The 27,447-nt window shown below is 45.8% G+C and overlaps 11 protein-coding genes across 11 annotated transcripts; 6 read left to right on the forward strand and 5 right to left on the reverse strand.

Annotated features, from left to right (window-relative positions):
- Positions 1-2,620: 2,620 nt before the first annotated feature.
- Positions 2,621-2,926, reverse strand: BJ212DRAFT_1271651 (uncharacterized protein; the record flags this gene model as incomplete). The annotated part of the gene is made up of 1 exon (XM_041330969.1): positions 2,621-2,926. A coding segment is annotated over one exon (306 nt), but the record flags the coding sequence as incomplete, so codon positions are not given.
- Positions 2,927-3,937: 1,011 nt separating this feature from the next.
- BJ212DRAFT_1208925 (uncharacterized protein) lies at positions 3,938-4,389 on the forward strand (the record flags this gene model as incomplete). Its single annotated transcript, XM_041329188.1, has 3 exons — positions 3,938-4,014; positions 4,061-4,273; positions 4,332-4,389. Coding segments are annotated over 3 exons (348 nt in total), but the record flags the coding sequence as incomplete, so codon positions are not given.
- A 4,127-nt stretch (positions 4,390-8,516) lies between these two features.
- BJ212DRAFT_1299761 (uncharacterized protein) lies at positions 8,517-8,900 on the reverse strand (the record flags this gene model as incomplete). Its single annotated transcript, XM_041332918.1, has 1 exon — positions 8,517-8,900. The coding sequence occupies one exon, from the start codon at positions 8,898-8,900 to the stop codon at positions 8,517-8,519; it is 384 nt and encodes a 127-aa protein (XP_041193185.1).
- Positions 8,901-9,780: 880 nt separating this feature from the next.
- Positions 9,781-13,157, reverse strand: BJ212DRAFT_1271447 (uncharacterized protein; the record flags this gene model as incomplete). The annotated part of the gene is made up of 12 exons (XM_041330961.1): positions 9,781-10,488; positions 10,545-10,676; positions 10,724-10,929; positions 10,983-11,216; positions 11,276-11,387; positions 11,451-11,542; positions 11,656-12,231; positions 12,320-12,678; positions 12,732-12,759; positions 12,818-12,846; positions 12,889-12,957; positions 13,015-13,157. The coding sequence occupies 12 exons, from the start codon at positions 13,155-13,157 to the stop codon at positions 9,781-9,783; spliced, it is 2,688 nt and encodes an 895-aa protein (XP_041193186.1).
- A 179-nt stretch (positions 13,158-13,336) lies between these two features.
- BJ212DRAFT_1355137 (uncharacterized protein) lies at positions 13,337-14,137 on the forward strand. The gene is made up of 3 exons (XM_041335654.1): positions 13,337-13,483; positions 13,548-13,952; positions 14,080-14,137. The coding sequence occupies exons 1-2, from the start codon at positions 13,369-13,371 to the stop codon at positions 13,664-13,666; spliced, it is 234 nt and encodes a 77-aa protein (XP_041193187.1). The 5' UTR covers positions 13,337-13,368; the 3' UTR covers positions 13,667-13,952; positions 14,080-14,137.
- A 672-nt stretch (positions 14,138-14,809) lies between these two features.
- Positions 14,810-16,467, forward strand: BJ212DRAFT_193998 (uncharacterized protein). The gene is made up of 4 exons (XM_041342607.1): positions 14,810-15,612; positions 15,664-15,874; positions 15,932-16,079; positions 16,155-16,467. Exons 1-3 carry the CDS (start codon positions 15,112-15,114, stop codon positions 16,045-16,047), a joined length of 828 nt encoding a protein of 275 aa, XP_041193188.1. The 5' UTR covers positions 14,810-15,111; the 3' UTR covers positions 16,048-16,079; positions 16,155-16,467.
- BJ212DRAFT_193972 (uncharacterized protein) lies at positions 15,924-16,612 on the forward strand. The gene has a single exon (XM_041342606.1). It carries the CDS (start codon positions 16,065-16,067, stop codon positions 16,464-16,466), a length of 402 nt encoding a protein of 133 aa, XP_041193189.1. The 5' UTR covers positions 15,924-16,064; the 3' UTR covers positions 16,467-16,612.
- On the forward strand, positions 16,367-17,441 carry BJ212DRAFT_1355149 (glycolipid transfer protein domain-containing protein). The gene is made up of 7 exons (XM_041335655.1): positions 16,367-16,521; positions 16,567-16,651; positions 16,712-16,770; positions 16,830-16,948; positions 17,004-17,026; positions 17,082-17,194; positions 17,253-17,441. The coding sequence occupies exons 1-7, from the start codon at positions 16,489-16,491 to the stop codon at positions 17,418-17,420; spliced, it is 600 nt and encodes a 199-aa protein (XP_041193190.1). The 5' UTR covers positions 16,367-16,488; the 3' UTR covers positions 17,421-17,441.
- A 1,622-nt stretch (positions 17,442-19,063) lies between these two features.
- On the forward strand, positions 19,064-21,675 carry BJ212DRAFT_1355155 (uncharacterized protein). Its single transcript, XM_041335656.1, has 8 exons — positions 19,064-19,261; positions 19,318-19,368; positions 19,417-19,623; positions 19,673-19,945; positions 19,997-20,227; positions 20,286-20,636; positions 20,723-21,151; positions 21,217-21,675. The coding sequence occupies exons 1-8, from the start codon at positions 19,230-19,232 to the stop codon at positions 21,434-21,436; spliced, it is 1,794 nt and encodes a 597-aa protein (XP_041193191.1). The 5' UTR covers positions 19,064-19,229; the 3' UTR covers positions 21,437-21,675.
- A 186-nt stretch (positions 21,676-21,861) lies between these two features.
- On the reverse strand, positions 21,862-25,652 carry BJ212DRAFT_1480954 (uncharacterized protein; the record flags this gene model as incomplete). The annotated part of the gene is made up of 21 exons (XM_041340182.1): positions 21,862-21,906; positions 21,956-21,997; positions 22,053-22,243; positions 22,292-22,379; positions 22,433-22,510; positions 22,559-22,654; positions 22,703-23,167; positions 23,220-23,252; positions 23,300-23,371; positions 23,415-23,442; positions 23,492-23,806; positions 23,857-23,961; positions 24,014-24,076; positions 24,132-24,243; positions 24,296-24,445; positions 24,496-24,579; positions 24,638-24,771; positions 24,821-25,008; positions 25,064-25,266; positions 25,314-25,347; positions 25,401-25,652. The coding sequence occupies 21 exons, from the start codon at positions 25,650-25,652 to the stop codon at positions 21,862-21,864; spliced, it is 2,778 nt and encodes a 925-aa protein (XP_041193192.1).
- An 821-nt stretch (positions 25,653-26,473) lies between these two features.
- On the reverse strand, positions 26,474-27,377 carry BJ212DRAFT_1355185 (uncharacterized protein). The gene is made up of 3 exons (XM_041335657.1): positions 26,958-27,377; positions 26,787-26,907; positions 26,474-26,713 (listed from the first exon to the last, which is right to left on the reverse strand). Exons 1-2 carry the CDS (start codon positions 27,005-27,007, stop codon positions 26,787-26,789), a joined length of 171 nt encoding a protein of 56 aa, XP_041193193.1. The 5' UTR covers positions 27,008-27,377; the 3' UTR covers positions 26,474-26,713.
- Between the last annotated feature and the right edge of the window lie 70 nt (positions 27,378-27,447).

Genomic DNA, 27,447 nt, shown 5'->3' on the forward strand with positions numbered 1-27,447 from the left:
AGTTCTCGGTTATCTCTGTTTCCATCTTACTGATTGATCCTTGTACTAGTTTCATCTCCAAGTTCATTTACTTATGTTCTGTCTTACTTACCAATGTGTTTCCGCATGCTTGTACATAGCCTTACTCCTTTGCTTACTGATCCTCTTGGATAGTCTCTAGTATATAACCCCTGTACAACTACAGTAGAGTCCTCAGTCTGAATATCATCTTAGATCCTGTTCTACTTGCCAATCATCTTCTGGACTTCAGTTCATCTGAGTCTCGTCCTTTTCCATAAGGCCTAGGGAAGGATTCCCTAGGCCGGAATTCCAGACCTTTGGATTTGTCCCCTATGTCTCTGTCCCAAGTCTAGGGATTGCTTCCCTAGGCTGGAGTCTTGCCTTTCTGGCACTTACCCTCTTTCTGGACTTAGGTCCACTTCCTGTCCCTCTGACTCTACCTTAGGGTAGTCTACCTCTGTTTGCTTCTACATCGGACTTTGTCCGATGTAGCCCCTATTCCTTCCAGACCTCCGGACCTCCTGTCTTCTGTACCTCTGGACGTCCTGTCCCTCATACCTCTGGGTATCCTGTCCTTCAGATGTTCCGCCCTCCATACCTTCAGACATTCCGTCCTCCATACCTCTGGACCTCCTATCCATCCATCCTGTTTTCCTGTAGAAGTATTACCTTGCAGTGGGAACTCTCCTGAGCATTTCCTGCATCCCTCTGGAACTCTCCTGCACTCCTCCAGACATTTCCCACACTCCTCCGGAAGTCCTCCCGCACTCTCCACCAGAGTAGCCAGCCTCCGGAAGTCCTCCAGACTTCATTGGACCATCATCGGACTTCCTCTGAAATGAAGGGCACATACTCGGGTAAGGGGCACAGCATACGAGCTGAGGCCAAGCCCCTCTGAGTCAGTCTCTCTCTCCTTTGAGCATGGTTCTTAACAATAATAATCTATCCATCACTCTCATTACATCATCAAACTTACATAGACAGCTTCAGTATGTGATGTACATAGTTTCCCTTGCCCACCTCAATTTTATATATAAAATACTAATAATGGTCACCCTCATATCTACTGTACTTGCTTACTCACACCAACCTTGCACTCTTGCTTGACTGCCAAGCTGACTTTGAAACCAGCCTATGTCACCACCTGGATTGCCCAATAAGTAAGGCTTATAATACTGGGTGATTAGGTACCTCACCTAGGCTGACAATACTGAATTGCATTACAGCTGTGTGCAAAAAGGTTGACAGTAGTGCATGATGCATGAATACATTAGGAAATAAAATAAAAAAGATATGAACATACTACAATTACATCACAAAGTGTTGTCTTCTTCCCCTAGCTTATTACTATCATATCCTTGATCCCTCTCATCATGCCTTCTATCTTCAAGGAACTTTTTGATACTGCCGTCAAAACTGAACATGAAATTACTCCAACTGTTCCAACTGGCAAAATCCCAGACAGCAAAGCAGAGCAGCCAAATTCAACAGCAGCTGCAAAAAATGAGGATGTCCTCACAAGCAGCCAGCCAAGACCATAGGTGAGTATATGCATTTGTGCCAGTAGAGTACTCAAGGTATCTAACTCTCATGAAGCTTCTGACACAGCCGAAACTGTTGACAGACATATAGAACCAATAAAATCAGCACCAATCACATACTATCTCACCATGTACTTGATTACCCAGATGCAGAAAGCCAAAAAAATCAACAAAAACCAACCAATGCCTTCTTAGTACTTTCCCCTAAGCTTGAGTTCAACACAATCAAGGCACAAATTCTTAAGAAGATCTCAGAGGGTTTGAAACCAAAGACAACTGCCTTTGAACACTACTCTGTTGCATGTACAATACCACAGACTCAAGCATCTTCTATGCCATGGTGTTCACTACCTGATTATCAGTTTCTTCTCAATTCACATCAAAGCAAAAGAATCCCTCTGTTACAATCATGTACGCCCCTATTCATTTTCTCTTTCTTTACCTTGTATTATGTCACAAACCACATGATGCTGCCACTAGACTTATCTCCAATTCATATCTTGTATTACATCACAATTGCCATTGCCATTGCTAGATGGTCTATTCTTGTTATCACTGACGTGTCCTTCCTTATCTCTGACTCATTGTTGATCCCACACCTGCCCTAAACCACCTATGTTTACTATATATAGTCGACAATGTATCTTGTAGTTCTTCACTTTAATCTTACTAGGTTTTACCTGAAACATCCTTTGCTTGAGACCTCCAATCTCTTGTCATCTGAATTGTACTTTAAGTTAGAAGCACTTCTTCTGACTTAGCTTACACTGAACATTTGACTTATTGTCTTGCATAGAATCTTGGCAGAGGTCTTGATTCTTATCAAGTCATCTGTTGTTAGAACTATCCTAGTTCATACAATATAAAGATAAACTCAAATATTCAGCTTCTCAAGAATTGTTAGCTCTGTTCAAAAGCAGCATGCTCCTTAGACTATTGTGTTGTGCACCCCAAGCACTCTGATCACTTTCCATTTGGACATGATCACTTTGCTGTGTGGGCAGCTGCAGGTTTGTATTGTACCATTCTACTGATGAAATCTGCCTATTTGTTCTTCTTTCTTTCTTTTGCAATCTTCCTCAGCTTTTTGTGAGAAATTCCTGTGTGTGAAAACTCTTGGCAGATGGTTGCAGCTCAATGAGAAACAAGTTAGGACAGTGGTTTACAAGTTGAAGTAGATAGTTCACATCATTGAAGGTGAGTACTTGGGGATGACCAGGAGGACCATAGTTGTGTCCAATAACATCTCCTGGTTCACACCAAAGTTTGATCAACTGCCAAAATGTGCTCTCTGAGAAGCCAACACAGGCAAGTATTTGTTCAAGAGACAGTATGTTCTGTTCATGAAGCCCAACAGCTGTGAGTTTGATACCACAACTAATTTTTCAGAATGGCATAGTGGTGAGTGCTGTGATTCATGTTGTCAGGACTTTATTTTATTTTATTTCCTAATGTATTCATGTGTCATGCACTACTGTCAACCTTTTTGTACACAGCTGTAAATCCCAATACCAGCATTGAACACTGCCCTAAATACTATGTAATACCTTAGATGTAGGTACTGTGAGGTCTATATATCAACACCAGCATTAAATAATTCCCTAAACAATGCCCTAAATAATGGCTTATATTGATACCAACATTAAATACTGCCCCAAATAATAATATTTATTAAGTGCTTTTGGCACCACTGGGAGATTCTGATAACTGGATTGTCTAAGTTATTCCTATCTTTACTATTCCCACATGTCCTCCTCCTTGACACTAATGCCAACATTGAGCTGTCCTCTTCTTTGACATTGACATTTAGCTTGCTAACATTGAGTGCCCTTAGAAAGTCTCACATGCACTTCTTCTTAACATTGACATTAAGCTGGTCAACATCAAGTGTCCTTCCCCATACACACTTCTCCTCAACATTGACATTGAGCTTGTCAACCTTGAGCTCTCTCTATCTATCTTTTGCTTCCTCTACCACCTGAACATTAATGAGCTCACCAACATTGACCTAATAGGCAGTTGGTTTTTCCCTGGTGCATCTGTGCTCTCTGTGCTCTATCCCTAGGTGTGTTTGCAACATATTAGCCTCCTTCTCTTTGACTATATCTTTGATTGTTGTAATGCCTGTATCTGCTATATAAAGGAGCTAGAATGGTGCCTTCTCAATAACACCCATCCTCACAGTCTGGAGTGTTGACAGCTGGTAAAAAAAGCCAGCACAGGGAGGAGGTATTTATGAAAAGACAGATGCAATTGCAAGGTACATTTTTCAAACAATATGTTTATCTAGCTCATTCAGATTACATAAATGTCAACTGAGGATCAGAATGCATTTGCAACAATGATATATGACATTGATGTTAAATTCAATGCTGGCCTTCACCAGGGGAAGAAGGATGGATTTTAGCCATGAGGGTGGAGAATACAAGGCCTTTGCTGGTCTATCACACCAAGTTGTGTCACTATCAGGATGGTATGTGCTGTCATTTTATGCAGTTTTTACTCATCAATTTATTTAGTCACTATATAGACCCTTGCACCCATCATAATCACATTGAGATCCAGACTGGGAATTGGAAGAATCAACTTAATGTCCTTGTTGACACATATTTGAATTATTGTAGTCAGGATGAAGGCAATGGTATGCTGAGTATTCCAGAGACTGTCATAATGCCTGATGGGCTTAATTGTCTCTCACTTGCTGACATTGAACTAGTGGACATGTTTGGTGTGTTGCTGCTAATTTTGTCAATTTATTTCTTATCATATATTGTCAATAGGTAGATAAAGAACAACATTACAACCACAACCATTGCACACCTATTCGAACAAAACACTGATTTATCACAGCTATCTTGGCAGCATCAAAGGATGGGCATCATCAACTCATGGAACAGATGCACAAGAAGACTCACAGCAGGCTTGTTCAGACTACTGGATTGATAGAATAGCCACCATCAAGCAGGATGTTGGCAAGTGATATCTTATGGGGATGCCCATCTAAGATTATTACTACTTTCTCAAAATGGCAGTGGACAGCATTGGCAAGATGGACAAAAATTCCATCATATTCATCATCTGTGTGCCTGGTCTTGATGTTATGGGCTGTGTGATTGCATTTAGGATCCTGACAGATGTCCTTCCTAAAGGTATCCCAAGCTGTGAAGTGAATGAGTGGTGAACACTCCTGTTCTGTATCCACTAACACTATCACAACAGGCTCTAATGCCAGTAAGAATGAGTGCTCAAGCACATCTCTAAGATTGGATGCTGTCCTTGGTGCAAGTCCTTTGAGTTGGCCAATCTCAAAAAATTTCTTGCCAACACTGCTGAACAGACACTGGACCTGGCATTCTTGATACAGTGGCTCAAAAAACTGTCCACATGTTTTTGCATTTTTTACTATTTACAATATTGTGTGAGAATACATAAAGACCTCAGTGACATGCTGATACCATATTGTAGTGCTGCTTCAGGGCTTTGGATTGAGCACCACATCGTGAGAATCAGAGGAGATATGGTGGAGATACAAGGCTTACAAAATCATGACTCATGCAGACAGTTTTTTGAGCACATATTAAAACTATATAAATCATCATTTATGACACCATAACAATCATGCCACCATTAAATAAATTATAAAGTGGTGTCATTATGTCATTTTAAAACCATATCTAACTATACAAACCAAAAATTTTCATATGTCATGGTTATATTTACCATGAAAGCCACTCCCCCTGCTCAAAGGGATAATATCCTCTCTCTTTCCTATTCTGGCCTCTCTGCTTGTCAAATTTCCTCTAGAACTGGAGTATCCAAGTCCACTGTGGCCAAGTTCATCAAAGAAAGTCACACAGACAAGGAAAACTTCTGTGAAGGGTGTCCATCCAAGCTCACCTCTACTGATAGGAGGGCTATTATTCAACATATCACTACAGGAAAGGCTGATAATGCTGTCCAGGTCACCTATTACATCAATTCCACCATCACATTCCCTGTCTCTTCACACACTGAGAAACATTCTCAAGACAGCTCATCTCAGGTCAGTAACAAGGAAGAAAAGGCTCTCCTCTCTATCACACATATGCAGAGAGGACTAGCACCCTTCATTTTTCACATATATACCTTGCCATCTGACCCAATCCTATTTATTGTGGTCTTATATGATCATATAACATGCTTTCATTCCATGTAATCCAATTCTGATGGGCTAAGGCAAAGGTTAGTCATCTCTGTTTATGTGTGATAGAGAGGAGAGCCTTTTCTTCCTTGTTACTGACCTGAGATGAGCTGTCTTGAGAATGTTTCTCAGTGTGTGAAGAGACAGGGAATGTGATGGTGGAATTGATGTAATAGGTGACCTGGACAGCATTATCAGCCTTTCCTGTAGTGATATGTTGAATAATAGCCCTCCTATCAGTAGAGGTGAGCTTGGATGGACACCCTTCACAGAAGTTTTCCTTGTCTGTGTGACTTTCTTTGATGAACTTGGCCACAGTGGACTTGGATACTCCAGTTCTAGAGGAAATTTGACAAGCAGAGAGGCCAGAATAGGAAAGAGAGAGGATATTATCCCTTTGAGCAGGGGGAGTGGCTTTCATGGTAAATATAACCATGACATATGAAAATTTTTGGTTTGTATAGTTAGATATGGTTTTAAAATGACATAATGACACCACTTTATAATTTATTTAATGGTGGCATGATTGTTATGGTGTCATAAATGATGATTTATATAGTTTTAATATGTGCTCAAAAAACTGTCTGCATGAGTCATGATTTTGTAAGCCTTGTATCTCCACCATATCTCCTCTGATTCTCACGATGTGGTGCTCAATCCAAAGCCCTGAAGCAGCACTACAATATGGTATCAGCATGTCACTGAGGTCTTTATGTATTCTCACACAATATTGTAAATAGTAAAAAATGCAAAAACATGTGGACAGTTTTTTGAGCCACTGTAAGTGTTCTCATCTGCTGATTGATAAATTATTGATCCAATCTTCAGAATGCAAACAGTGAGAATTACCTGGAGTTGTCTCGTCATTACTACTACCATCTTCTTTGGCAATTGTAGCAAGCTGTATACCACAATTACGAGTTCTTTCCCTGGGTTGCAGGTCTCTAAACAGCTCTAAAACAGCTTGAACAGGTGATTCTGGAGTGATCAGGAGGTGTCCCTGGTTAGATGATTCACAAGCAGGAGCCAACATCTCATCTGTGACAACTTTAGGATTGAAAGGCCATACACCAGTTTTTCGGAATGCAGATTTAATGGTCTCTGGCATGAGTGCGCAAACATGGGCAGCACCATAGATAGCAAGGAAGTTGCTCTTCGTAACTTTCTCTCCTTTCTCACGCTCCCATTTATCTTGTTCTTCTGACCAACACTGTTTAAGGACACCAAACACTGCAATATCTAGGCCCTGATAGATGTGGGTACTGTGTGTGGGATAGCAAAGGACATGAATTTGGTGCTGTCAAGCATACTCCAGGAATGCACAAGTGTAGTGAGAATTATGCCCATCGACAAGAAGTAGGCGAGCACAACCATTCGCTTTTTCACATGTTTGCTTATCAAATTGCTTGATCCAGAGTGCACCAATCTCACCATCAGTCCAACCCTTCTTTGAATAACCAATACTATGAGGAACAATGTTATAGGTGTGATTATGGCATAAGATAACACATGACTCACGATGCTTTGAGTGGATTTTTTTCATTCCACTTTGATTGATATGCCTTTCCCTTGAAGATCACTGCAGGTGCAATTGTACTCCCATCTGCACAGATTGTGACCAAAACAGTAATATTTTCATGATTGCCATTTCGCTGCTGATACTGGACTTGTTTTCCAGCTCCACTGAGAGCTCATTCTTGTGAGCTTCCTCCTCCTGGTTGAATTCCAGTCTCATCAACACCCCAAATACACTCTGGTGCCATGGGTTCACCATTGTCACCACTCTCCAGGACATCCTTCAACATTTCAAACCATGTATTGTTAGTTGTTGGGTTCACAGCATGGTGTAGGGAATGAGAATCCTCTAGGCACATATCACACATATTTTGACTCACAATGACTGATACAGCGCACAACTCACTAGCTATGACTTTCCTGCAAAACACGCCAGAGGTGCAACACTTTCCCACACTATGCAACACATTCCTGCACTTGGTCACACTTTGTTGTGCAGCATCTAGGAGCCTTCATCTATTGTCCAACCAGTTCCCTGGTGCATCCCTTTTCATTCATTTTCATTATCAGACCATTTCTGGGATCATACAATATATTATTCCATCATGGACCCTTACATTACATCACTTACATACATAGAGCACTCCCTGTTTGCTTCCAAGCCCTGGGAGTGCACCTAGGCACAGCTTACCTGTTGCCTAGGAAGTTTTCATAGACCAACCACCACCAGAGAATACACCTACCACCACCACAGAATACAGCGACCACTATCATGTCAGTAGTCACCTAGAGTTAGAATCACCATGAGCCAGCACCCATCAGAGTCGTCGCCCTAGTCCCCCAGCAACAGTCCATTATCACCAGTCATCATTCACCAGTCTTTACACATTTGCGCACCACACGCACTCTATTCCCACGCTTCACACCCTTATGCGCATGACATTCCCATGTGCATGCTCCCAGCGCACTTCACCAGAGTTGACCCGGTGTCACCCAGTGGATCTTGCTTTCCTTGCTTCCCTTAAGGGTCGAACACATTGCTTGGCACACTTTGACCAACACATAGAGAGTCAGTAGCCTTCCTCTCACCCCAGAGGTAGAGGCTTTCTTTCTTTCTTTAGCTCTGCAAGTCTAGCAGAGCTGTTGAACCTTCAACAGCCACAAGCACCATCAAGTGAATGTGCTTGGTAAGTTCATAGATGCTTGGAGTGCTTCACAATGAAATGCTGAGTCCAGTTTTTTCCCACTCCAGACTCCCGGAAGGCATCTCCAAGTCAAGCTCAGCAGATTTCATCAACATGTTCCTTGAGACACTTGTGGCTAAGCAGAAAGCCACATCTAGCCATTTTGACAATGTATTCAAGAACTTTGTCTGTTTCTGTGGGTGTGAGCCAGCTTTTCATGGAGCTATTGAGTTCACTAAGCTGAACTCCTCCCTTGGTGAGATTTGCCAGAGTATTATGATTTAAACTGATTAATTGTCCCATTTCTTTGAGGTATGCCTTCTGAACATCCATACACACTTTATGAAGGCCTTGTTTCTTCTCCAAGCTCAGTTTTGCAAGTTCAGCTTGGTACTTAGCCACGGCACAAGCCATGACTTTCTCTTTCTCCTCATGTGAGACCTGTGCCTTCTTTGTCAATGATTTTGGCCTCCAAACCATGTTGAAAGACTATATGGGTAGTTAGAAGGTATATGTTGAATACTGGCAGTGAATGAGGGATGTTGAGCAAGACTGAGTCAAACCAGCACCTTGTGTCCAAGCTTAGTCTGGGTAACAAACTCATACCATCACTCGTGGATCACAATGTGTAGTAGCACCAATGAAACTTTGACTAAAATCATCTCCACTACTTCCAATACATTTGTAATGCTTGCAGATGAAGTGGAAGGGGTGAATCTGGGTGCAATGTGAGTTTTCAATGCTTGTGAAATTCCAACATATTGCTCTGGAGTGATGTTTTGCAGATTCCGATGATTTTCTAAATTTAAGAATTATATTTTTTGGTACCATTACATAGCAGGACATATTCTGAACATTATGATATAGGATTTGAAAGGAGTTGATGAAGAACTCGTCGAGGAAATTAAATTGTACAGTGAAGTGGTGGTGTACAAAGGACCGTGGGATCACCATACAATAAGGCTTACAAATTGGGCAACCCAGGTGGATTCATGAACTAATGGGCAGTCACCAAGTCACCATAGGGGATAATACTCGCATACAATTATCATTCATTAATCATTTCGAATACTAGTAATCGAGGCTGCAAAATAGTAAAATGACATGTAGATATATCCTGAGTTAGTAAGGCAGAGAGATGAGATATTTATAGGTACAGGTAAGTGCTGCTCCTATATACTGACTGATGATGCCTGGTATCCGGAATACAGATAAGATGGTAAAAAAATAGTCGTCGCCAAGCAGGCCGGCTCAGCTTCGCTAGAGATGGGAAAGTGACGATGCTCGAATTAACAACGAGATCAATACAAAAGCTGTGGACAACATATGAATAGAAAAAGAATTCATCCACGCATATATTTCACTGCGTTCTGTACCCAACACCATCGAAATAACCAGAATCCCGCATAAAGGAGGTCCATCGTTCATCAAGCCTTGAATCCTGCGATACCAGGCCAAGTCCGGCGATCTCTGTAGGCACCGGCCGGCTCTGTTCGCCATGGTATGGGGCCACAGAAGACGAGTTGTACTGATAGGCGTGCGACTGGGAGGAAGGAACTGTAAGCGGAGGCTGACTATACTGCTGCGAAGTTGCACTTGCTGGAGCCCAGTAGGTGGATGAACCTGCAGCAGGTACCGGAACGTGATGCACGGGAGTATATGGATAATCAGAACTCTGGGGCTGTCGCCATGACTGGCTCGAAATGTTAGTGCTTGCACTGGGTGCGGTGGAACTTGAATGATGCATATCAAAACGACCACCACGGTCCGAGGCCGAATGAACCCAGTCAGCTGCAGCCTCCGGGCGATATATTTGTGCGGTTGGTTGCTCGGTGGGACCAGCTACTAGATATGTGTTGCTGTTTGAAGAAGCCACCGGGTAGTCTGCAGGGAGACCTGTAGGTCGTTTCACCGAAAGAAATCTAGTTCTTCCAGCAAAAATATCGAGTTCATCGTCATCTTGCTCCACCTTTACGCTCCATTGCTGACCGAGCCGTTGTGATGGCAGTTCATTCTGAGCAGCAACGAGGGATACATGCGCCTTCTCCCTCAGTTTGGTGATGATTGGCTGCGGTATTGACTCCATTACATAGTGTACCAAGCGCAAAAGGAATGAATACTGACCAGAGCCTTAGCAGCACGTCTGCTATGTGTAGCTGCTCTTGAAAAAAGAAGGCACGCATCGTCCAGTTCCTTCATAGCATTAGACGCCAGTGGAGATTGTGGCCCTCGAGTGACAATTGTCCCAAAGACGATCTGTCTGGCTATCAGCTGCAATCGACGCCGAGACCCAAGATGCTTACGGCTGCAGAAAATGCGAAAGTCCAGATAGTCCAAAAGCGAGAACAGAGACTAGGGCATTCTTGGAACGCTTGTTGGATGGTTCGCAGTATCGTCTGAGACGCCCGGTAAGCAGCTAGGAATGATGGGGCATATGCACTCTTTAACGGATTCACAGGGTTCTCAATGATAGCCTGCGCGAAGAAACTGCGATGAATGTAGAGTAGCACTGAGCAACAGATTAGTCACAATGGCCACACGGTACGAAGACAATATACTTACAGGTTTCTTTAGAGTGAGACATTACAAGACGGCCCATTGATTTTGCAAGACTCACTGGCTCCTCAGTAATTGGGGGCGGCGAGGTACCAGATGCCAAAGCGGCAACATCTGGGAACGGATAATCGCGAACTTTGCGATCGATTTCCATTATTACAGCATAAGTCGGCGCTTCAGCCGTCAACGTACGCGTGGCGACTTCCGCGACGCAGTCAGCCGCATACCTGACACACCATGCTGCGACTATATAGAAAGATCTAGTGGGTAAAGACATGAGAACGTATGTGCAGACTCACATTCTGCGTGACGACCAGATTCCCCGTCGTTTTCGGCGGAAGCTGGAGGCTCAGGGAAACGGCAATCCGCGTAAGGTAAGGAAAAAGTCGGCGGGCGACCGGTGTGTAAGCTCTACGTTGAGGATGTCGATAAAATCATCACAAGGAATCATACGGAAGAGAAGGCTGCGCTTACACTCCAGGCATCAGCGACAAAGAGATCCCAAAAGAGAAGGCGCCGCCTTTGCACAACTTTGGCAGGAAGACCCCACTTGGCACTATCCCGATCTACGGCGCGGAACCCGAGTAAGATTAAATTGTTCCTTGATAGACATGAACAAACATACGAAGACCGATCTAGGCGACCTTTCATCAGGTGAGAATCACACAAATGGAAAGACTACGCACGGATTGGGAGAGATGCGCTGCAAGGATAACCAACGACCATGTCGTCTCCATGCTGGTGTCTTTGGCAGCAAGTTCATTGCCGCTCATAGCGTTGTAAGCACTCAACAGATGAAGTGCCTGAACAGTAACCAAGGTGGGTTTCTCCATGACCGGCTGCAGGCAGATGCTAGCGCGGGCAAGTTGATGGTAGTGCTCAGCCTCAGGGTTGGAGGCATCCTGCGTAAGGTCCACGAGGGCTCCGATAGCAAAGATGAGTAAAAGAAGTCCAAGTTCATGAACTCCTCTGGATTCGTCCGGTGGCGTCGCAGTACTATTTGAGTAATACATTGGGAGTAACTCTCCCATCACTTGTTCTTGAGACACGCTGCGGAATAGCCAGCTAGCTTGCTCGAAATAAGTCTGCGTGAGGAAGTTGGCCCGTTCCAAGGGTGGTAGATGACTTTCTATCAGATCCTGAATAGCTGTTATTGGGCCTATGGGGGTGAAAGGGAAGGCCTGCGTAAACATCCTAAATTCTTGCGGTAATCCAGGGCTCATTGAATCCCTTCCAGATTCAGGACTAGAGGCATCTGCATATTCATCTGAGACGATTTTATCCGACTAATGGGACGGTTGCATAAACCCAGCCATACAAAAAGTAAAATGCGCACCGTCAACAAGCACTATCAGGTGGAATGAATACATGTATTTCACCGAGTGAGAAGGATAGAACACTCACTTCAGGTCCGCCTGTGGGGCCGAAAAAGCGTGATATGCCGTGATCGGCGATGGAAAGTGTTCCAAATGCATCTAGAATCTCTGGAGGATTCGACGGCCCCGCAGCGTTATCTCCAAGCTGAGCAATGGAGCTAATTTCATCTTTTTGATCCGCACCACAAAGGTCGTCACGAAGGAGGGGATGGGGTTCTGCCGAATGCCGTGACTGGAGGTGTCCAAGAGCATCTTCTAATTGGCGGATACGGCCACTCATACTGGCTATCTGACGATGAAGATGCTCAGTGGCAGCCAGAACAAACCTTGTTGCGGGAATTAAGACAATCAAAGCTAGCAAGAGTTGCATTGTGCATACCGAGTCCCCTGTCCAGTAGCCAAGCTGCCTGTAAATGAGATGAGCAAATGGTCAATATAAATAGCATGTCATAGAAAATAGCTTACCATTAGGACACAATGCAGCACAACCTCGTCTCTAAATAGGCGCGTGAAAGCTGTCTGGTTTCAACGTTGACGCTGTGTGACGCGGAGTACTTGCCTGACATGACTGGCAGGGAATCTGCTTGTCACACTTTATCTTGAGCCTTTAGACACATAATGTCAGATTGTCCAAAAAAAAACTTCTTGTGCGAAGGTCGCACCTCCTACACTCGGCGCAAGAGATCTGCCCGTTATTCCTTTTCTGTTCGATTTCGCGGGCATGGCCGCCATCGAAACGCAACTCCTCTCCCTCTCTGCGACTCGACTTGCGCTTCAACTTGCCTTTCGATGTGTCCGGCGGCATGGATAATGCTGGGAGAAAAGGGGACTCAGTTGCCGGAATCAAATGTATTTTCTAGGTGGGAACTTTACAAATACTGACTATTAGTCAAGTACTATGCCGTAGATCAAGTTTGTGAGAAAGTAAGGGCTGTGCCGTTGCAAGCAACCGTGAAAAACAGTAATTCCAGGATAGCAAGAAACTTTATCTACTGCGTAGATTGTAATGTTTTTGCATGCGTGTCGGCCTCAGGATACGTCCAGCACTGAAGACTTTAATTGTATTACCCGCTGCAATTGTTGACACGGAGCTGAGTCGACAATGCCTATATCCGACTCTATCGGGATATTGGTGCAGTCAAACTACCCCTCACTGATCAACACGTTGAACTCATCAAAGACCCCCAATTTCACAGTCAGCGGCGCACACGCATAAGTGGTATTGCCTCATTGTCCCTGAAGGAGCTTTTACCAGCGATTTGGCATTCTTCGGTGCCATTCCTACGAGCACCAGTTAATGACTACTGCGTCTAGTATGTGTAAGTGGCGATTCTTGGCTGCAGGGTGCTCCCCCTCTTGAATGGCACTGGGACCCACGAGGCAGTGTACTAACGAAACCTCGAAACACAAGAGGAAACACGAAGCCCTACTATGTCGTACACGTACACCAAAGATAAGCACTGGTTTTCCTCTAGTAGCTAGAGGCTCCTCTATGGTTTGTAACATGTCCGTCTCCGACGGGCGTGCTTTTCGGATTGAATGAATCAATTCAACGCCACTTTTTTTCCGTGATGGCACGGATCGTATGACAAGCTCGTCCCTATGATGTTACCACCAAGTGTGGTAAATACATTAGTGCCGAATGAATTGGTAATAATGATTGACCAGGACCGCCCAGTTAAACAGTTAATCCATAGTAAAGTTATGAGTTGCTGATACAGACACACTTAAGCTTCGAGGTTGGATGGGCACGGCTGGCAATGTGCCTGCCTCTGGAGCTGGTGTGGACGACTGTCACGACAACGAAGCCTCTAGCCCTACTGACTAAGCTATCCAACCAGTGACAAACACCCGCCTGCACCCCCGCTGGAGGGGTACCCCGGTACTTAGGCAGAGAAGTCTCATACTCTGCGTGACTGCTAAATCTCGCATCCTTGCCATCTACATTTTATATTCAACACCGTGCAATCTTGCAAATGAGTTGAGTTCTTTGGTAGAAGCCTACGACAGCCCGCTACCCACCAGAGAAGATCCGAATAATGTACCCACAGCCGAATTCATGGAAGTGGAGTTTTTGACGTCATGAGAATGCAGGCTATCTGGCCCATCACCTTTCCACCGAATAAACCACTAGGCCAAGCGTTCTAAACAATGCGTTATGAACGTTCGGTGATTCCAGTCAGAAATCTATGACCCCAATTACGTACGGAACTAATGTTTTCGGTACCTAAGAACATAGGGGACGCAAATGTAGCGCAGTCACATTTATTGTGGCGGCTGTGTAGACGAAGAAGGTCCGGACATATGGCCAAATTGATGTGGGTCCGTGACGGCGGCCAGAGTGGATATCCATGGACTATCTTGACTTCCATGCTGATTTATTTTTCTGGAACGATCATGTCAGACAAGGTTCACCTTCACAAGCGGAATATGTTGTAGAGATGTACCCTGCAGTTCGGAAAACGTTGGAATCATCAGCGTCTAGAAGAGTGACCGATCCCTTAGAGAACACATTAGCCTGTGGTGAATGAATTTCATGACAGTGATAATTGCCCGCCTTGGAATACCACGTGTATTCAAGAACCGGTGGTTTGGTGGGTAATGGACGAACAATGCAAGTTGACGCCGAGGCAGGCCAAAACTTTGCGTCCACTGTGAAAAAAAACGTCCACTTCCACATCCTAAAGGGCATTGTTTCTGAGTACAAAAAATGCGAAAAATCAAGAACCAATTCCTCATCTACCGTGCACTAGACAGACATGGACCGCGCCGCCACTCAGCATGCTGCCATATCCAAAACGGCCACGAAACGGACCTACACCCACAAGTGTGGCAGGTGCCGTACCGTTCTTGAATATGACACACACGCCGACTGGCCCACGATCAACCTCCTTGTCAACGAGCACTATTTTGCTTGTCCAATCAAGCTCGACTTTGGCGGGCCTGCTCCATCTCATTTCCCTGCCGAACCTGACGACACACAAAACGCACGGAGTCCTCCACATGACTATAATGAAAACATGGGTGCCGCTGACGGCAGGCACGATGAATCATTCGTCGCAGGTTTTAGCAGGCAGAGGAAAAACGAGGCTCGGCGGAAACAGGAGCTCGAGGACGACGAGTACACCTACAACGTACGACCCACATCCGTCAGGTGCCGTGGGTGTGACAGAGAGATTAGCCTCGACAAGCGCTCGAGGTATTACCCAGGGTTGTGGATGAAACATCGAGGGAAGTGTACAAGACTTCAAAAGATTGAGGTGAGCTAATTTCTCCCAAGAATGGAACGAGTAACTAACTCAATTTTATAGAACGAGAAACTCGCCCGAAGTGGAGACGGATTTTGTCCGTCAAATGCAGAACGGCGCCCGACAGGTGCTAGCTCGTTTGAGCTAGATAACCCCCGAACTGACGGCATTTTGCGGGCGGCGAACTCTGTTGAGTACAATGCACCACGACCAATGGGACTCCCGGATGACGAAGATCCGGAGGAGGGAGATCGGGATCACATCCCTTTCAGTAGTAAGTCGGTCCTCGATATGAGCAAGCACTATGTTCACTACGGAGTTCGCACTGTAGCATTGAACCAGCAATTTTATAACGAGTGCTGGCAAAGGGGAGACAGGCCGTGGAAGTACCGGTACGCCACCACGAAGGAAATCATGGAGCAAACATTGGGCGACATTAGATACTAATAATGTGGTGAATATCAATGCCAAAATTCCGGGTATGCATACTTACCAACCCCGTGTTATGTGTACTTACTAGTACCGAACGACCGCATGGCGTTTTGCTGTTAAAGCGCTCCTTGCTGGCAACTAACGTCATAAACTTTCCTGCTGAACTACAGACATTATATGGGCTCCAAAAACGTCGTGGCGTTCGTTCTAAAAACAACTTCTCCAAGTTGGTGGGGTTCTGCATGATAAGATCACTAGACAAACGAGTAACGTGGAAAATAATATTACTTACATATACTTATACACGTTGCCCTTTGATCCTGCAAAATCGTGCCAAATTTCATTATGCTGTAAACTTGCAGTCACTGTCACTGCCTCTGTCCTCGAGGCTTCAATGCACAAGGATTCGGCACTATCCCCTCCAGGTAATGTAGAACCTTCCTCTTGACCAGCAAGATGTCTTCTCGACCATACTTCGAGACTGTCAAAGTACTATCACTCACCTCGCCGCATTTCGCAGACTAACTCGCATAGTCATTTGTAGACGTTCCAATCACCGTTAATGGTGTGGAAACCTCGGTTTTTTTGGAAGCCTCTGAAGGGCTCGTTCAATTGTTCGGTATGATATAATAATTACGTCCGGCAATCGGTTTTCGCTTCAAATGCGCTGTTGTTCTAGATTTGCTTGGCTCAGGCGTATTCGGTTTTGTTCAGAGTGATATAAAGGGCAATATAGGGGAACGTCCTCCGCTCTGCCTAGCCCTATACCAACCCTCATACTTTTTCCCGCGATATAGGGTGTACGAACTCGCTACCAGGCTGATTCTTCGCGTTGCTCCACACTTGAGAATCTTGTCAGAAGCGAAGCATTATTAGAGCATCGACATGGCACCGGTTGTCTGATACGCCTGACCCGGTATGTTCGACCCTTTAATATCATGTGTCACTGATCAGTACCGTTATTCCTCTAGTGGTTTGACATTCCTATGTAAAGGTCATTCTATCCCCGTCTGTGTAGTCATAGAAGGCAACTGACTCGGACGAATTAGCTCTTCAACACATGCAGAATGATCCTTCGATAGAGTTGCACGTGTGCTTCAAACGTTCATACGACGAAGTCTTAAGACCCCATCATACTTTTTTCGTACGGTCTCTAGCCGCCGTACGTCATTGTCTGCTTCCCTGTGCATGTGGTTCCTGATCGTTTGCGGCACTTTCAGGTTGCTGTTCGGGCAGCGCCGTATCGCCGTGACTTCTATGCTCGTATATCGCAAGGAGCGCCCATGGAAAAATTAGACGCGGAGCTAGCAAAATGGCTGTCTGGACTTGATGTAATTGTGAAGCGCCTCAAGAGGTTCATCGAGGAAGAAGGATACGGAAGGATATGATGTGGTGATAATTCTGTGGAGAATCCTGCCAATCTGGATTGATATCGAAGAATAGACATGCCGCACTAGCGCTGGGAGTTTCAAGTTTCATAATTAAGAAGGCTGGGACGCCGCCGGGTCAGTTTTAAGCACCTAACAGCGAATCTAAGCGCCTGTTGTGGTTTGCAGCTGGGTACTCGCGAAGTATATTTTTACTTAATCAAACGAAGAGTCCGCGGAAACGAGGTCACCCCTCGATAGTATCGATAGAGACGGTAAGCTCGTGTTACATCCCCCAATGCCGTTCTTCTGAGTGTGTCGCGAACTGTATACAAGGTTTCACTACTGATATCATATCATGGCAACATGCATGGGTTTATTAAATGATCCAATGAAGGTTTAGGGGGAAGACCAGGGAAGACCACAGAAGTCGTGTCACTTGCCATGAAATAACCATGTTGGAAAGGGGCAGCTAAAATATCTTGTGACACAGGCGCCAACGAGAGCCGAAAAGGGGAGTCTTCGTGCCTCAATCAAGCATGGTATTGTGATCGACAACTAAGTCCTTGGCCACAATGTACGTACATATGTATCCGAAAAGGAAATTTTCCGTCTTTTCGGAAATCAACCGACGGCAACTTTTGTTGTGTTGTATTTGAGATCTGCGGGGAAGTTAAGCCACAGGTCGTGGGTTTCTAGACTCACGACGCAGGTTTGCAAAGAATATCGGGCAATCCTTTTAAAATACGCGGTAATTGGTTCAGGAGGCCGAAAAACTTACCATATGGCTACATGTGTTTTTTTTTCTTGTGCGGCGATAGATGTGAATACTACGTGGCGGTTGGGTTCCGAACACGCAGTTATACCAAGAATTTCCTGAACATTCAAGATTTCTTCACACGACAAACAGGAAAAACACAAACATTTGAATAGATGATGTCCACATGGGTTCGGTGTATTTCCCGAACTAAGCAAAGTCTCCCAATGCCGCAATTGCCGTATAAGCCGCCGGATGCGATGAGATTGGAGATCGCCGACAAACGAAAGTGATAGCACAATGTCCAAGGTACGAAACATGCAATGATAGATGAATGTGGGACAAGCTTGTTGTAGAAGTGGTGATAACGGGGGACACGCCTGACGGGGACGAGGGTGTGGACTGGGCCGAGCAAAGACAGAATTTCCGTCTTAGGCCCGAATCGGTAAGGCCGGTGAGTGAGTAGCATGGAAGTCCACAATGATACCGTCTTAGTCATTTGTCTAGCCCAGTTGAACTAAGCGACATCCATTGCAATGCAGCGTTTAGCTCCGACATCATACATCATGACCGAGAGAATCGCATCGATGATGAACGATCGATAGAACAGCGGAGTTGGGGTTTCAATCGTGATTCAGAACAAAGTCCTTTTGATGGAAACGTGTCAAGAGAAAAGTACACAGCACTAGTTAACGTTTCAGCACCAGAACAACATATTATGGTTACTTGCCACGCTTGCACTATCCGGGTCAAAACATCCAATTTAAGTGACATTCCATGGTATGTCATAATAAGTTTGACACCGAGTCGGAGAGGAAGCAGAATCAGGTGTTCGTCGAGGTTAATTTATTCAGGTACAAAACCTTTTTCGATGTTTTCGCCGGCCGTGGGAAATGAAATGTTGTTATGTTTCTGGAAGTGCCGGATCTGTGACATATATTTTCTCTGTAAATACGTTTTGGCACCCGAACAGCAGCTTACACATATTAACCCTTCCCGACTTCCCTCAACATCATACCTAATTCTCTCCCAACTTCTGCCTCCTCATATTCCCAATCGTCCACCGTTGCTTGATGGCAGAGGCTATGGATGTGGATGACCATAAGTATTTGTCTGCCCTTCCCATCCCCCAATTATTTCACCGCTAATTGATAACACCAGGTCCGATTCCTCTCCTCCTCCGAGTCGAGAGCTGCCTCCTGAATCATCTCCGTATGATTTTATTCGATCCTATGATCACTTTCATCAATTGTTCTACAGAAATTCCCGAAAGCGGAAAACCCCTCCAGAACGAGGGGATTCTGCTGACGCTGAAGGCGAGAGTGTAGACGACTCAGTTGCCGTTCCAAAAGGCGAGTATGAAACTGGTCGTGTCATGTGCGAAGTCTGCGGTGAGGGTGTCTCGTTTCGTGACGAAGCAACCCGCGGGTTTACCCTGAAACACTGGGACGCCCACCGCCAACAATGGTATCGATGCTGCCTTGATCAATATTTGTTTTCTGATGTGTTCCGACAGTGCCAACACCACTCAGGCCGTGCCCGAGCCTGTTATCTACACTCCGGAAAGTACGGCCGAGGCTCTTGCCAACCCTCCCGCCAAACGACGGCGTGCCAAGCGTACTGAAGAGGAACGAATTGACTACCTCAGGGCGGATCCTTACGTTGCACAGTTTGAGGCATATCGTGTATTATGTGCATCGTGTGACAAGTGGATCCGGCTCCGTCCTAATTCCACATATTGCTCCATCCCTTGGGATGCTCACCGGAAGAGCTGCTTGTCAAAAAAAATGTAAGCGAATCCGTACCCTCTCTTTTCATTTCGGCACTCACGTATCTCCAGTAACAACAAGAATGGTTGTGCTCTCGAAGAGAGAAATTCATTGCTCTCCAAAGACCCGGACGTCCGCAAGTTTGATGCCGAGCGGGTATTATGCAACACTTGCGACCGTTGGATCCAAGTCAGCCCTGAAAACCACATGCAGGCAGTCCAAAAGTGGCTGCATCACAAGTCGTCCTGTCAAAAAGGCGTTGGACAGTCTTCCGCGTCTCAAGCGGAAGCTTCATCGTCTCAGTGAGCTACTCAGTCTGATATTTTATTTTGCTTTCTCATTCCTATATTTTTTATCAAGGCCACCAAAATCCGACACAGCAGCCCGAGAAGGTCAACCGCATGTGCCTGCAATTTCGAGACGTCCTTCGGGCTCTCCAGTCCATGGAAAAATTCCCGTCCCGCCGACAATACCATGCTCGCCGTCTTCATCCTTCAAGGATTTGACACCCACCAATTTTCCAGCTCATGAATCCCGTCGACGAAATGCCGAACAACGAGCCGCAACTCTCAAGGCTGATCCCCTAGTTGAAGAGGTTGAGCCGAACAGAGTTTTCTGTTCTCTTTGTAAGAAGTGGGTCCAGCTTCGCCAAGACAGTTCTTACTGCGCGTATCCATGGATACAGCATCGAGGAAAGTGTCTCGCCCGACAGTGAGTGTTTTCACTATTGTTACCACGTCTGCTTTCTCGCGCGTCCCACACATTATCCACTGACACCAACTGCTTCCTTCTTTCAGTCAGAGGCGAGCTCAGAAAGCTGCAGAAGTTGCGGAGATTAGAGCCAAAGGTGGCACATCCCATCCTGACGATGGAAGCTTGTCAGACGATGATGCGTCTGCCGAAGACGAACTAGAGTCAGAGGAACCATACGACACCCAAGACCTACCCATGGATGATAAGCGCAAAGCCAAGATTTCGGATTTTCGGTCTCTTTACACTATGAAGAAACAACGATTAGACAATGGAAATAGCCGCACAGGCTCCGCTTGGGTTGGCCCTGATAATGCCTCCACTAGCAAGAGATCATCGCAAAGCGTCCGCTCTATCCGCCCAAAGGGAAGAGCTGATAGCGACCTACATGCGCCGACGGAAGCTTCCGGGTCGGCGAGCCGTTTGAACCGCCGTCTTGTACTTGGGTTTGCTGACTTAACCACCGTTCCTGGCCGGTACGTTTCTCCCACTAGCTGAACTTGGTATTTCTAAATAATGGTGCTGATGAGCCTGCTACCAGGATGGATTTCATTTTTTCGTCAATCGCATACTTATTTATGACCACTTATGACAGCACGGATGACATGACCATATCTTCCCTGTTGACCTACTTAAACTCTGCTATACCTGCCGACAAACATGAGGACTTCGACACAGCCGAAGTCGTCAAAGCAGCAGCGGCCTTGCAGGACCGTGGTGACATCATCTTTGAAGGCGACATGTTACGCCTTCCAGAATAGCGGGCAATTCCGGACGCTGCAATTCTTGTGCATATATGTATACCTATTTTCTCGATTTGCATTTCTTGGACTTCCACTCCGGCTGTGCACTCATTGTTATTAGCTCTGCATCCATAACCTCTTTTTGTTCGACTTCACCGACGACAATTGCATCGAAAGTGTATTTACCGCTCATACCACCGACATCTTGTATCATTGCTGATTTTCTTGAATGCGATGTGTTATATGCATCGCATACATTACTAATTGGGATTGCAGAATCCTGATATCGCGCGAGAAGGCTGTGAACAATTCCACGTCTCCACGGCCTTGAAACCGCAAAAGGGAAATACTACTGGTACACAATAACGATGTTGAAACAATTGGCATACACTGGACCACCCCAGACAAGTTCGTTGAACCATAAACAAAGGCATCCCCGCTGGCTACCGATTTTGTCGCTTGTTCGTCTTCTTTGATCGACCTGGGGCCTAGCACCGACTCGAGGTATGATGACAGGCGATGAGAGAAAACACCAACCTTGTCTGCGGTCCTCTCCATTTCCGGATATTTTGAATTTTTCTTTCACGGTCAAATTGCGTGCTGGTAACCGGAACGGCACGGGTAGAGTACTTACCGGTCGCCTTGCTGGTCTTGTCGACTCTTCTTCATTGAGAGAGATCGTTCGCTTCCCTTGACGCATTGCGAGGTCGTTCTCGTCTTCAAACTCTCCAATATCGGAGTCACCGTTCGCCAACCTTTCGAGTGGAATCCGGTCGGCACGTCGAATTTCTTTGATAGCTGAATGGTTCGTTGCCTCATGTGCACCTGCGGAATATTTTAGCTAAGTCTCATTTTCCAAGCATGGAAATGCACCGGAATTCTGTTGATCCCCGAGCCCGGATGGGGGCTCATTCCAGAAAGTTTCATCTTGCTTATCGCCCCTTGAGCTTCCGACTTGTGGCTGCGAAAAATCAAGGTCAGCTGCACATTGTTTATCAAGGGTGTGTTCCTTACAAGTTCCCTAATGCGACGGGCTAGACTTGCTTCTAATTGCATGATACGAGCTTCATGTTGTTTGATGAGGTTGTCTCTCTAAAACCATAAGGGATCGGTGACAAATCAGAGGAAGCGAAGACCAACCCTTCGAATGTCATTGTTCTTTTCCACTAGCTCGCGCTCAAAGACTTCTCTGGCTTTTTGGGCAAGGTTCTGGACCAAGGTCCATTCATTGTCATTCTAAAGCGAACGAGGTGAACAGCCACCGAACAATTATACCCGTCTTACCAGGTCATTTTGTTTATGGCGGACGGTGATGTTCGTCGATCTTTGGAGAAGTTGCGTTTCGGATTGTTCAAGCTCGCGAATACGCGTCTTCAGAACAAGGAGTTCTTGTTCGTGCAGATCAGAAGGGGTTTCGGCAATAGCCAGGCGCTGGGTCAGTTCGGATATGACTTGTTGCTTCTCACCCAGCTCGCCGCGCTGGGAGTCTGTTTTAGAGTTTAGCTCCTTGATTCGTCGCTCGGCATCGCGAGCGCGTTGTTCCGCAATTTGCTCTGTGGCTTGTTGAATGCCCTGCTGTCGGGAAAGGTCTATCTGGCAGTCTAAAAGTTCCTTTCGAAGGCTGCCAACCAAGTCCCGTTCGGCGGCTATGGTGACAGTGGCTTCGTCGAGTCTACGCTGCAATGAGCGTTCACGCTCCTCCACAACACTGGCGCGGTTGATAGTTTCCGCCAAGTTTCCGTTCAGAGCCTATGTCACGCAATGAATGTGCTGGTAGACATGTCACCGGAGTACACGCTACCAAAATTGTGTCATTCGTGGATTGCAGACGATCCTGTAGACAGGTGAGCTCAGCTCACGACGAAGAAAGCGCAGGATTACCTGAACTTCGCCGACGCTTTCCTTGGTGAGCCTGAGAGTAACGGACTGGTCGTCGTAACGTTCCTGGAGAACCTGGGACAAGGTAAATATGAGGACCGGATGACACGAAGCTGACCTTTAGCGACGTTCGCGTTTCTGCGAATCTAATTGTAATGGTCAACGATTTCGTTGTGAGAAGAGTGCTTGAACTACCTTTCGTGGTAGCTCTCCATCTCTCGCTTCGCATCTGCCAGCTGCGCGTGTGAGGTTTCGAGTTTGTCAAGGAGCGTGTCGCGCTCCGACACGAGCCTTGCACTCTGGGCTGATAGCTCCCTTTCTGTGTTCCGGATATCTACCAGCCCCACTTCAGCAATCTGGAGTCGCTCCCCGATAGATTCGCTTTCGGAAGTGAGGCGCGCATTCTGCTGAACTAGAGTTTTCTCAAGATCTTTTGAGACTTCCAAGCGCGATTCAAGGTCTTGCGATCTATTGTGAGCATGCACCAACTCCGCCTCCGCCTTCTGTAACCTGAGTGTCGATATTAGTAGGCACTATCGGTAAATTTTGGCAAGACTGACCTCCCCTCTAGGTCCTTCATGTGTTGTTCCTGGAACGTGACAGTGTTCTGCAGGATCCGAGTTTGCGCTTTACGATCATTCATAGCTTCTTCAAATTTGGATATTCTAAGAATGTTGTGTTACCAGCAGATGAATTGCCAAAAATGCACAATCATACTCCTGTCTCATAGATTCCATCTCTTGTCGCATGGAATGCACCATCGCCTCGCGTTCTTGCAAGCTGCCGCGCACAGAGTTAGGCAAAACATCATATGACAATTAGGTGTGTTCATTACCGTGACTGGCTGTGAGCTAGCCGGTCCTCCGCTTGCGCAAGTCCGCTGAGAGCATCAATTATTTCATGCTTCTGGAGCTTCAGGTACTCAGCCATATCTACAACACGCCCGGCTGGATGGCCATGAGAATCGCTATTCATCAAGATGACAATCACCGAACTTACAGGTTCGCTCAAGATCCGATGTTGTCGAGGCAATCAACTTTCTGTCGTTCCAAAAATGTTCCTCCAGTTCCGCAACGCGCGCCCGGGCATCTATTAGCTCAGAACCCATATTTTGCAATTTTTCACGCAGGAGATCGGCCACCTGTTGAGCTGCACACATAATGTGCCGTACTGATTTCTCATAGGAAGGTGCAACTCACTCCGAGTAAGCTCAGCCTGTAGCTCGTTTACGACTGTCCTTGTTTGGCCCACACTGGGCAGATGCCCAGTATCGTCCAGGAACACTTTAATTATTCGAAGTCACAACGGAAACAAGGATGATAGTTCGGAGAATGGACTGACCTTGGAGGCCGGTACGAGCGGCGTCCCGGAGCTCCTCAAGGCTTTCCATCGTCTTTCGGGCATCGTTCACCAAGGTGGATGACGCTTGAAATCTGATTCGGAGCGCCTCATAAGAGTCTCTGAGTTCGACACAACTGCATGGAATCAGCGAATGGGAAACAGATACACGAGATATTTAGAAACCTCATGTTAGCCTTGTCAATTGCTTCCTTGGTTGTCGATTTAAGTTGAGCAATTCGTCGAGATAGTTCTGAGTTCTGATGAGAGGCGTCCGATGCCTGACGAGACAACTCCGTATTCTGTCGCGAGAGATCGGCGACGAGTTTAGTCTTAATACTAAGCTGGGATTCTAGTTCGGCGTTATGTTCCCGCTGTAATGGTGTTGATAGACGTTGTGCTATAGAAAACTGAAGAGGGTCAGCTTACCAGTTTCGCGAGGTCAGCCTTTGCTTGACGACTATTGCTAGCAATTTTTGTGATGATGTCCTCTTCGGTCATATCACTCTCAAGGACACCTAAACCTGATTGAGAACCGATTTTTTCTGTGGTCGTCTTTAAATGTCGATATTCTGCAGGAAAATGTTGAGAAGGTTGCTTTCCGAGCATTTTAAACTGGTATCTATCGATATCTGGAAAAATGACATTAAATGATAACATTTCAGGCGCATATAATCACCGTGTTCCTCTTTTTTCACCTCCACGTTGGGACGCTACAATGATATAATACATTTTCAGAACCAACTTAAGAGTATATGCAGCATACCCTTGCTGAAAATACACCATTTGTGTCATAGAAAGAAGACGATTGCTGAGAACTTGGACTGTGTGACTCCAGGCGGGAAGTTGTCGTATTGAACTTGAAACTGGGCAAATGGTGGCTAGATTCAGCCGACCCCCTGGAGGCTGCATTCTCTACAAGATTGGAGCTCCGTGTGAGTGCAAATGCTCGTTGTGAGCCGTTGCTAAATGTCGAGACTACAGATTTTTGTTCAGTGTGCCCAGGTTGTGGAGTCATGAACAGAGGCTTTTGACCGTTACTGTTGTCGGTTTGATTTTGGCGTGGTGTAGAGAATAGAGTCACTCTGTGTCCTTGGTGAGGCTTCATTGAAGGTGCAGGTGAGATGTAGTAGTGGTTCCTAGTCAAGCGAGGATTAATATCTGTACGGACATTGTCGACGCGCGTAATTGAATCACGTGACGCGCGTGATTAAAATAATCGCCGGCACAGGTGACACCTTCGCATTAAATTGCTCTTACGGGGTACTATAGGTAGTATGTGTTTCAGGTGAATAAATAAGTGGTGTTTTGACGGGATTGCAAGGGTTAAACGTTAAACATACTACGAAGTATCATTCAAGTCCGCAACCACAGCTGCTAAGATTTGGACAAGGTGCAGAAGGATATTGAGTCTGATCACGAACAGTAGCGAATGCAATGAAGGCATTTATCCATGCAGGTGTTATAGTGCCATTTCCCTCGAGTATCGCTGCACCTGTGAATCAGAGGTCTGCTGTGATAAGAAGAGCGGGAGGGACGAGAGTCTATTGAACAAGTACAATCTCAGTGTCTTGGAAAGAACTCTTGTTAAGGGTTCGTCTACCTATTGAACAAGTACACTACATCGCGTTAGACTTCGTATTGTATAGGTGACGAATTCCTACTCACATCTCAGTGTCTTGGAAAAGAACTGAGATGCCAGGACGCAGCTACTGGTGTTTTAAGGTAAGTATAGCCTCAGAAAAATAATAGGACGCGAAGTCACGCGCGCTGCCTTGTCCTTTGGCTTTGCGGCACTCTCACTACTGGGTGCAATCCATCGGTCTTCCTTGTCTCAGTCAACAAGGTCATATGATTGCCTCATGGAAATTGCGGCACATAAAATTCAGTGATTGTTCTAAAGATTATCACGCACCCATCCCCATTCCCCTAGCATTGCGGAGCTAAAATCCTCTTAAATTTGATTGGAATAACAACAGACGCAATATTAAGCTGCCTGTTCATGCGAGTTGACCGTCCAAATTGTACGGCGCCAACGAACTGTTTATAGGTGCGAAGTCAAACGTTTTAAACCATGAGGCTGGCCAAAATAATCGTTATGAGGTCGAGTACGGACACTATGATGACATGGGGATACTTACTCGACATCCCTTCAAGTGCTCCGAGTTTCAGAAGGACTCTCAGCCATGACGATCGCGAAGCCACTAAGGTGGTTAGTCTCATAGTTACACAGTCTGGCTCCAAAGGACTCATGCATCGACTTGGGGATGTGACTATCGGAGGATGAGCAAACCAAATAAAAAAAACAGATCGGGACGCTCACTAGTGCAAAAACCGAGGACCACAATTATCTGTAACCCACCGTATGACCATTTGTTGCCTTGACCACTGCTAGAGACAACGTCCCTGCGCACAGGATTTAGATAGTTGAAGGCACTCCGGCTGGCGCCACCTAATTGGGTTGTAGCGCCCTCCTCTGGCAGCCTTTTAGTTCGTGTCTGAAATCCAGTAGGTCGTTACTTATCTGCACCTGCCACGCCTCGGAGATTGCAGTGCAATTTGTGTTCCTAGGCTATCCCACATTGACGATGCACTTATCTGCATCATTGATATTGATGGCATTGTTGATGGACGGTCCACACCAGTCCACATGGCTGAAAGTTGGCTAAGTAGGCCCTACTGGGTCCGAACCGAGTAGCTGATAGTCTAAGAAAGGTGTATGCTTATAAACGTTTACGCTAACCCAGACTACAGTGTGTGAGAGAATGTGTGTATTTATAGACCACTAAAACTCAGTGTTAAGATGCGGTGCC

This window comes from Suillus subaureus (assembly GCF_016647635.1).
Source record: "Suillus subaureus strain MN1 chromosome Unknown BJ212scaffold_16, whole genome shotgun sequence".
Lineage (NCBI taxonomy): Eukaryota > Fungi > Basidiomycota > Agaricomycetes > Boletales > Suillaceae > Suillus > Suillus subaureus.

What these genes read in the sequence shown, in the direction of transcription:
- BJ212DRAFT_1355137 (XM_041335654.1), top strand. Translation starts at nt 13,369, where the DNA reads ATGCGTGTCGGCCTCAGGATACGTCCAGCACTGAAGACTTTAATTGTA. An exon ending in TCCGACTCTATCGGGATATT is followed by an intron (nt 13,484 to 13,547) that starts GGTGCAGTCAAA and finishes CCCAATTTCACA; the next exon opens with GTCAGCGGCGCACACGCATA.
- BJ212DRAFT_193998 (XM_041342607.1), top strand. Translation starts at nt 15,112, where the DNA reads ATGGACCGCGCCGCCACTCAGCATGCTGCCATATCCAAAACGGCCACG. An exon ending in CAAGACTTCAAAAGATTGAG is followed by an intron (nt 15,613 to 15,663) that starts GTGAGCTAATTT and finishes TCAATTTTATAG; the next exon opens with AACGAGAAACTCGCCCGAAG. An exon ending in GGATCACATCCCTTTCAGTA is followed by an intron (nt 15,875 to 15,931) that starts GTAAGTCGGTCC and finishes TTCGCACTGTAG; the next exon opens with CATTGAACCAGCAATTTTAT.
- BJ212DRAFT_1355149 (XM_041335655.1), top strand. Translation starts at nt 16,489, where the DNA reads ATGTCTTCTCGACCATACTTCGAGACTGTCAAA. An exon ending in CATACTTCGAGACTGTCAAA is followed by an intron (nt 16,522 to 16,566) that starts GTACTATCACTC and finishes TAACTCGCATAG; the next exon opens with TCATTTGTAGACGTTCCAAT. An exon ending in TGTCTGATACGCCTGACCCG is followed by an intron (nt 16,949 to 17,003) that starts GTATGTTCGACC and finishes TTATTCCTCTAG; the next exon opens with TGGTTTGACATTCCTATGTA.
- BJ212DRAFT_1355185 (XM_041335657.1), bottom strand. Translation starts at nt 27,007, where the DNA reads ATGGTCATACGGTGGGTTACAGATAATTGTGGTCCTCGGTTTTTGCAC. An exon ending in GGTCCTCGGTTTTTGCACTA is followed by an intron (nt 26,908 to 26,957) that starts GTGAGCGTCCCG and finishes ATCCTCCGATAG; the next exon opens with TCACATCCCCAAGTCGATGC.
- BJ212DRAFT_1355155 (XM_041335656.1), top strand. Translation starts at nt 19,230, where the DNA reads ATGGCAGAGGCTATGGATGTGGATGACCATAA. An exon ending in ATGGATGTGGATGACCATAA is followed by an intron (nt 19,262 to 19,317) that starts GTATTTGTCTGC and finishes TGATAACACCAG; the next exon opens with GTCCGATTCCTCTCCTCCTC. An exon ending in TTAACCACCGTTCCTGGCCG is followed by an intron (nt 21,152 to 21,216) that starts GTACGTTTCTCC and finishes GCCTGCTACCAG; the next exon opens with GATGGATTTCATTTTTTCGT.
- BJ212DRAFT_193972 (XM_041342606.1), top strand. Translation starts at nt 16,065, where the DNA reads ATGCCAAAATTCCGGGTATGCATACTTACCAACCCCGTGTTATGTGTA.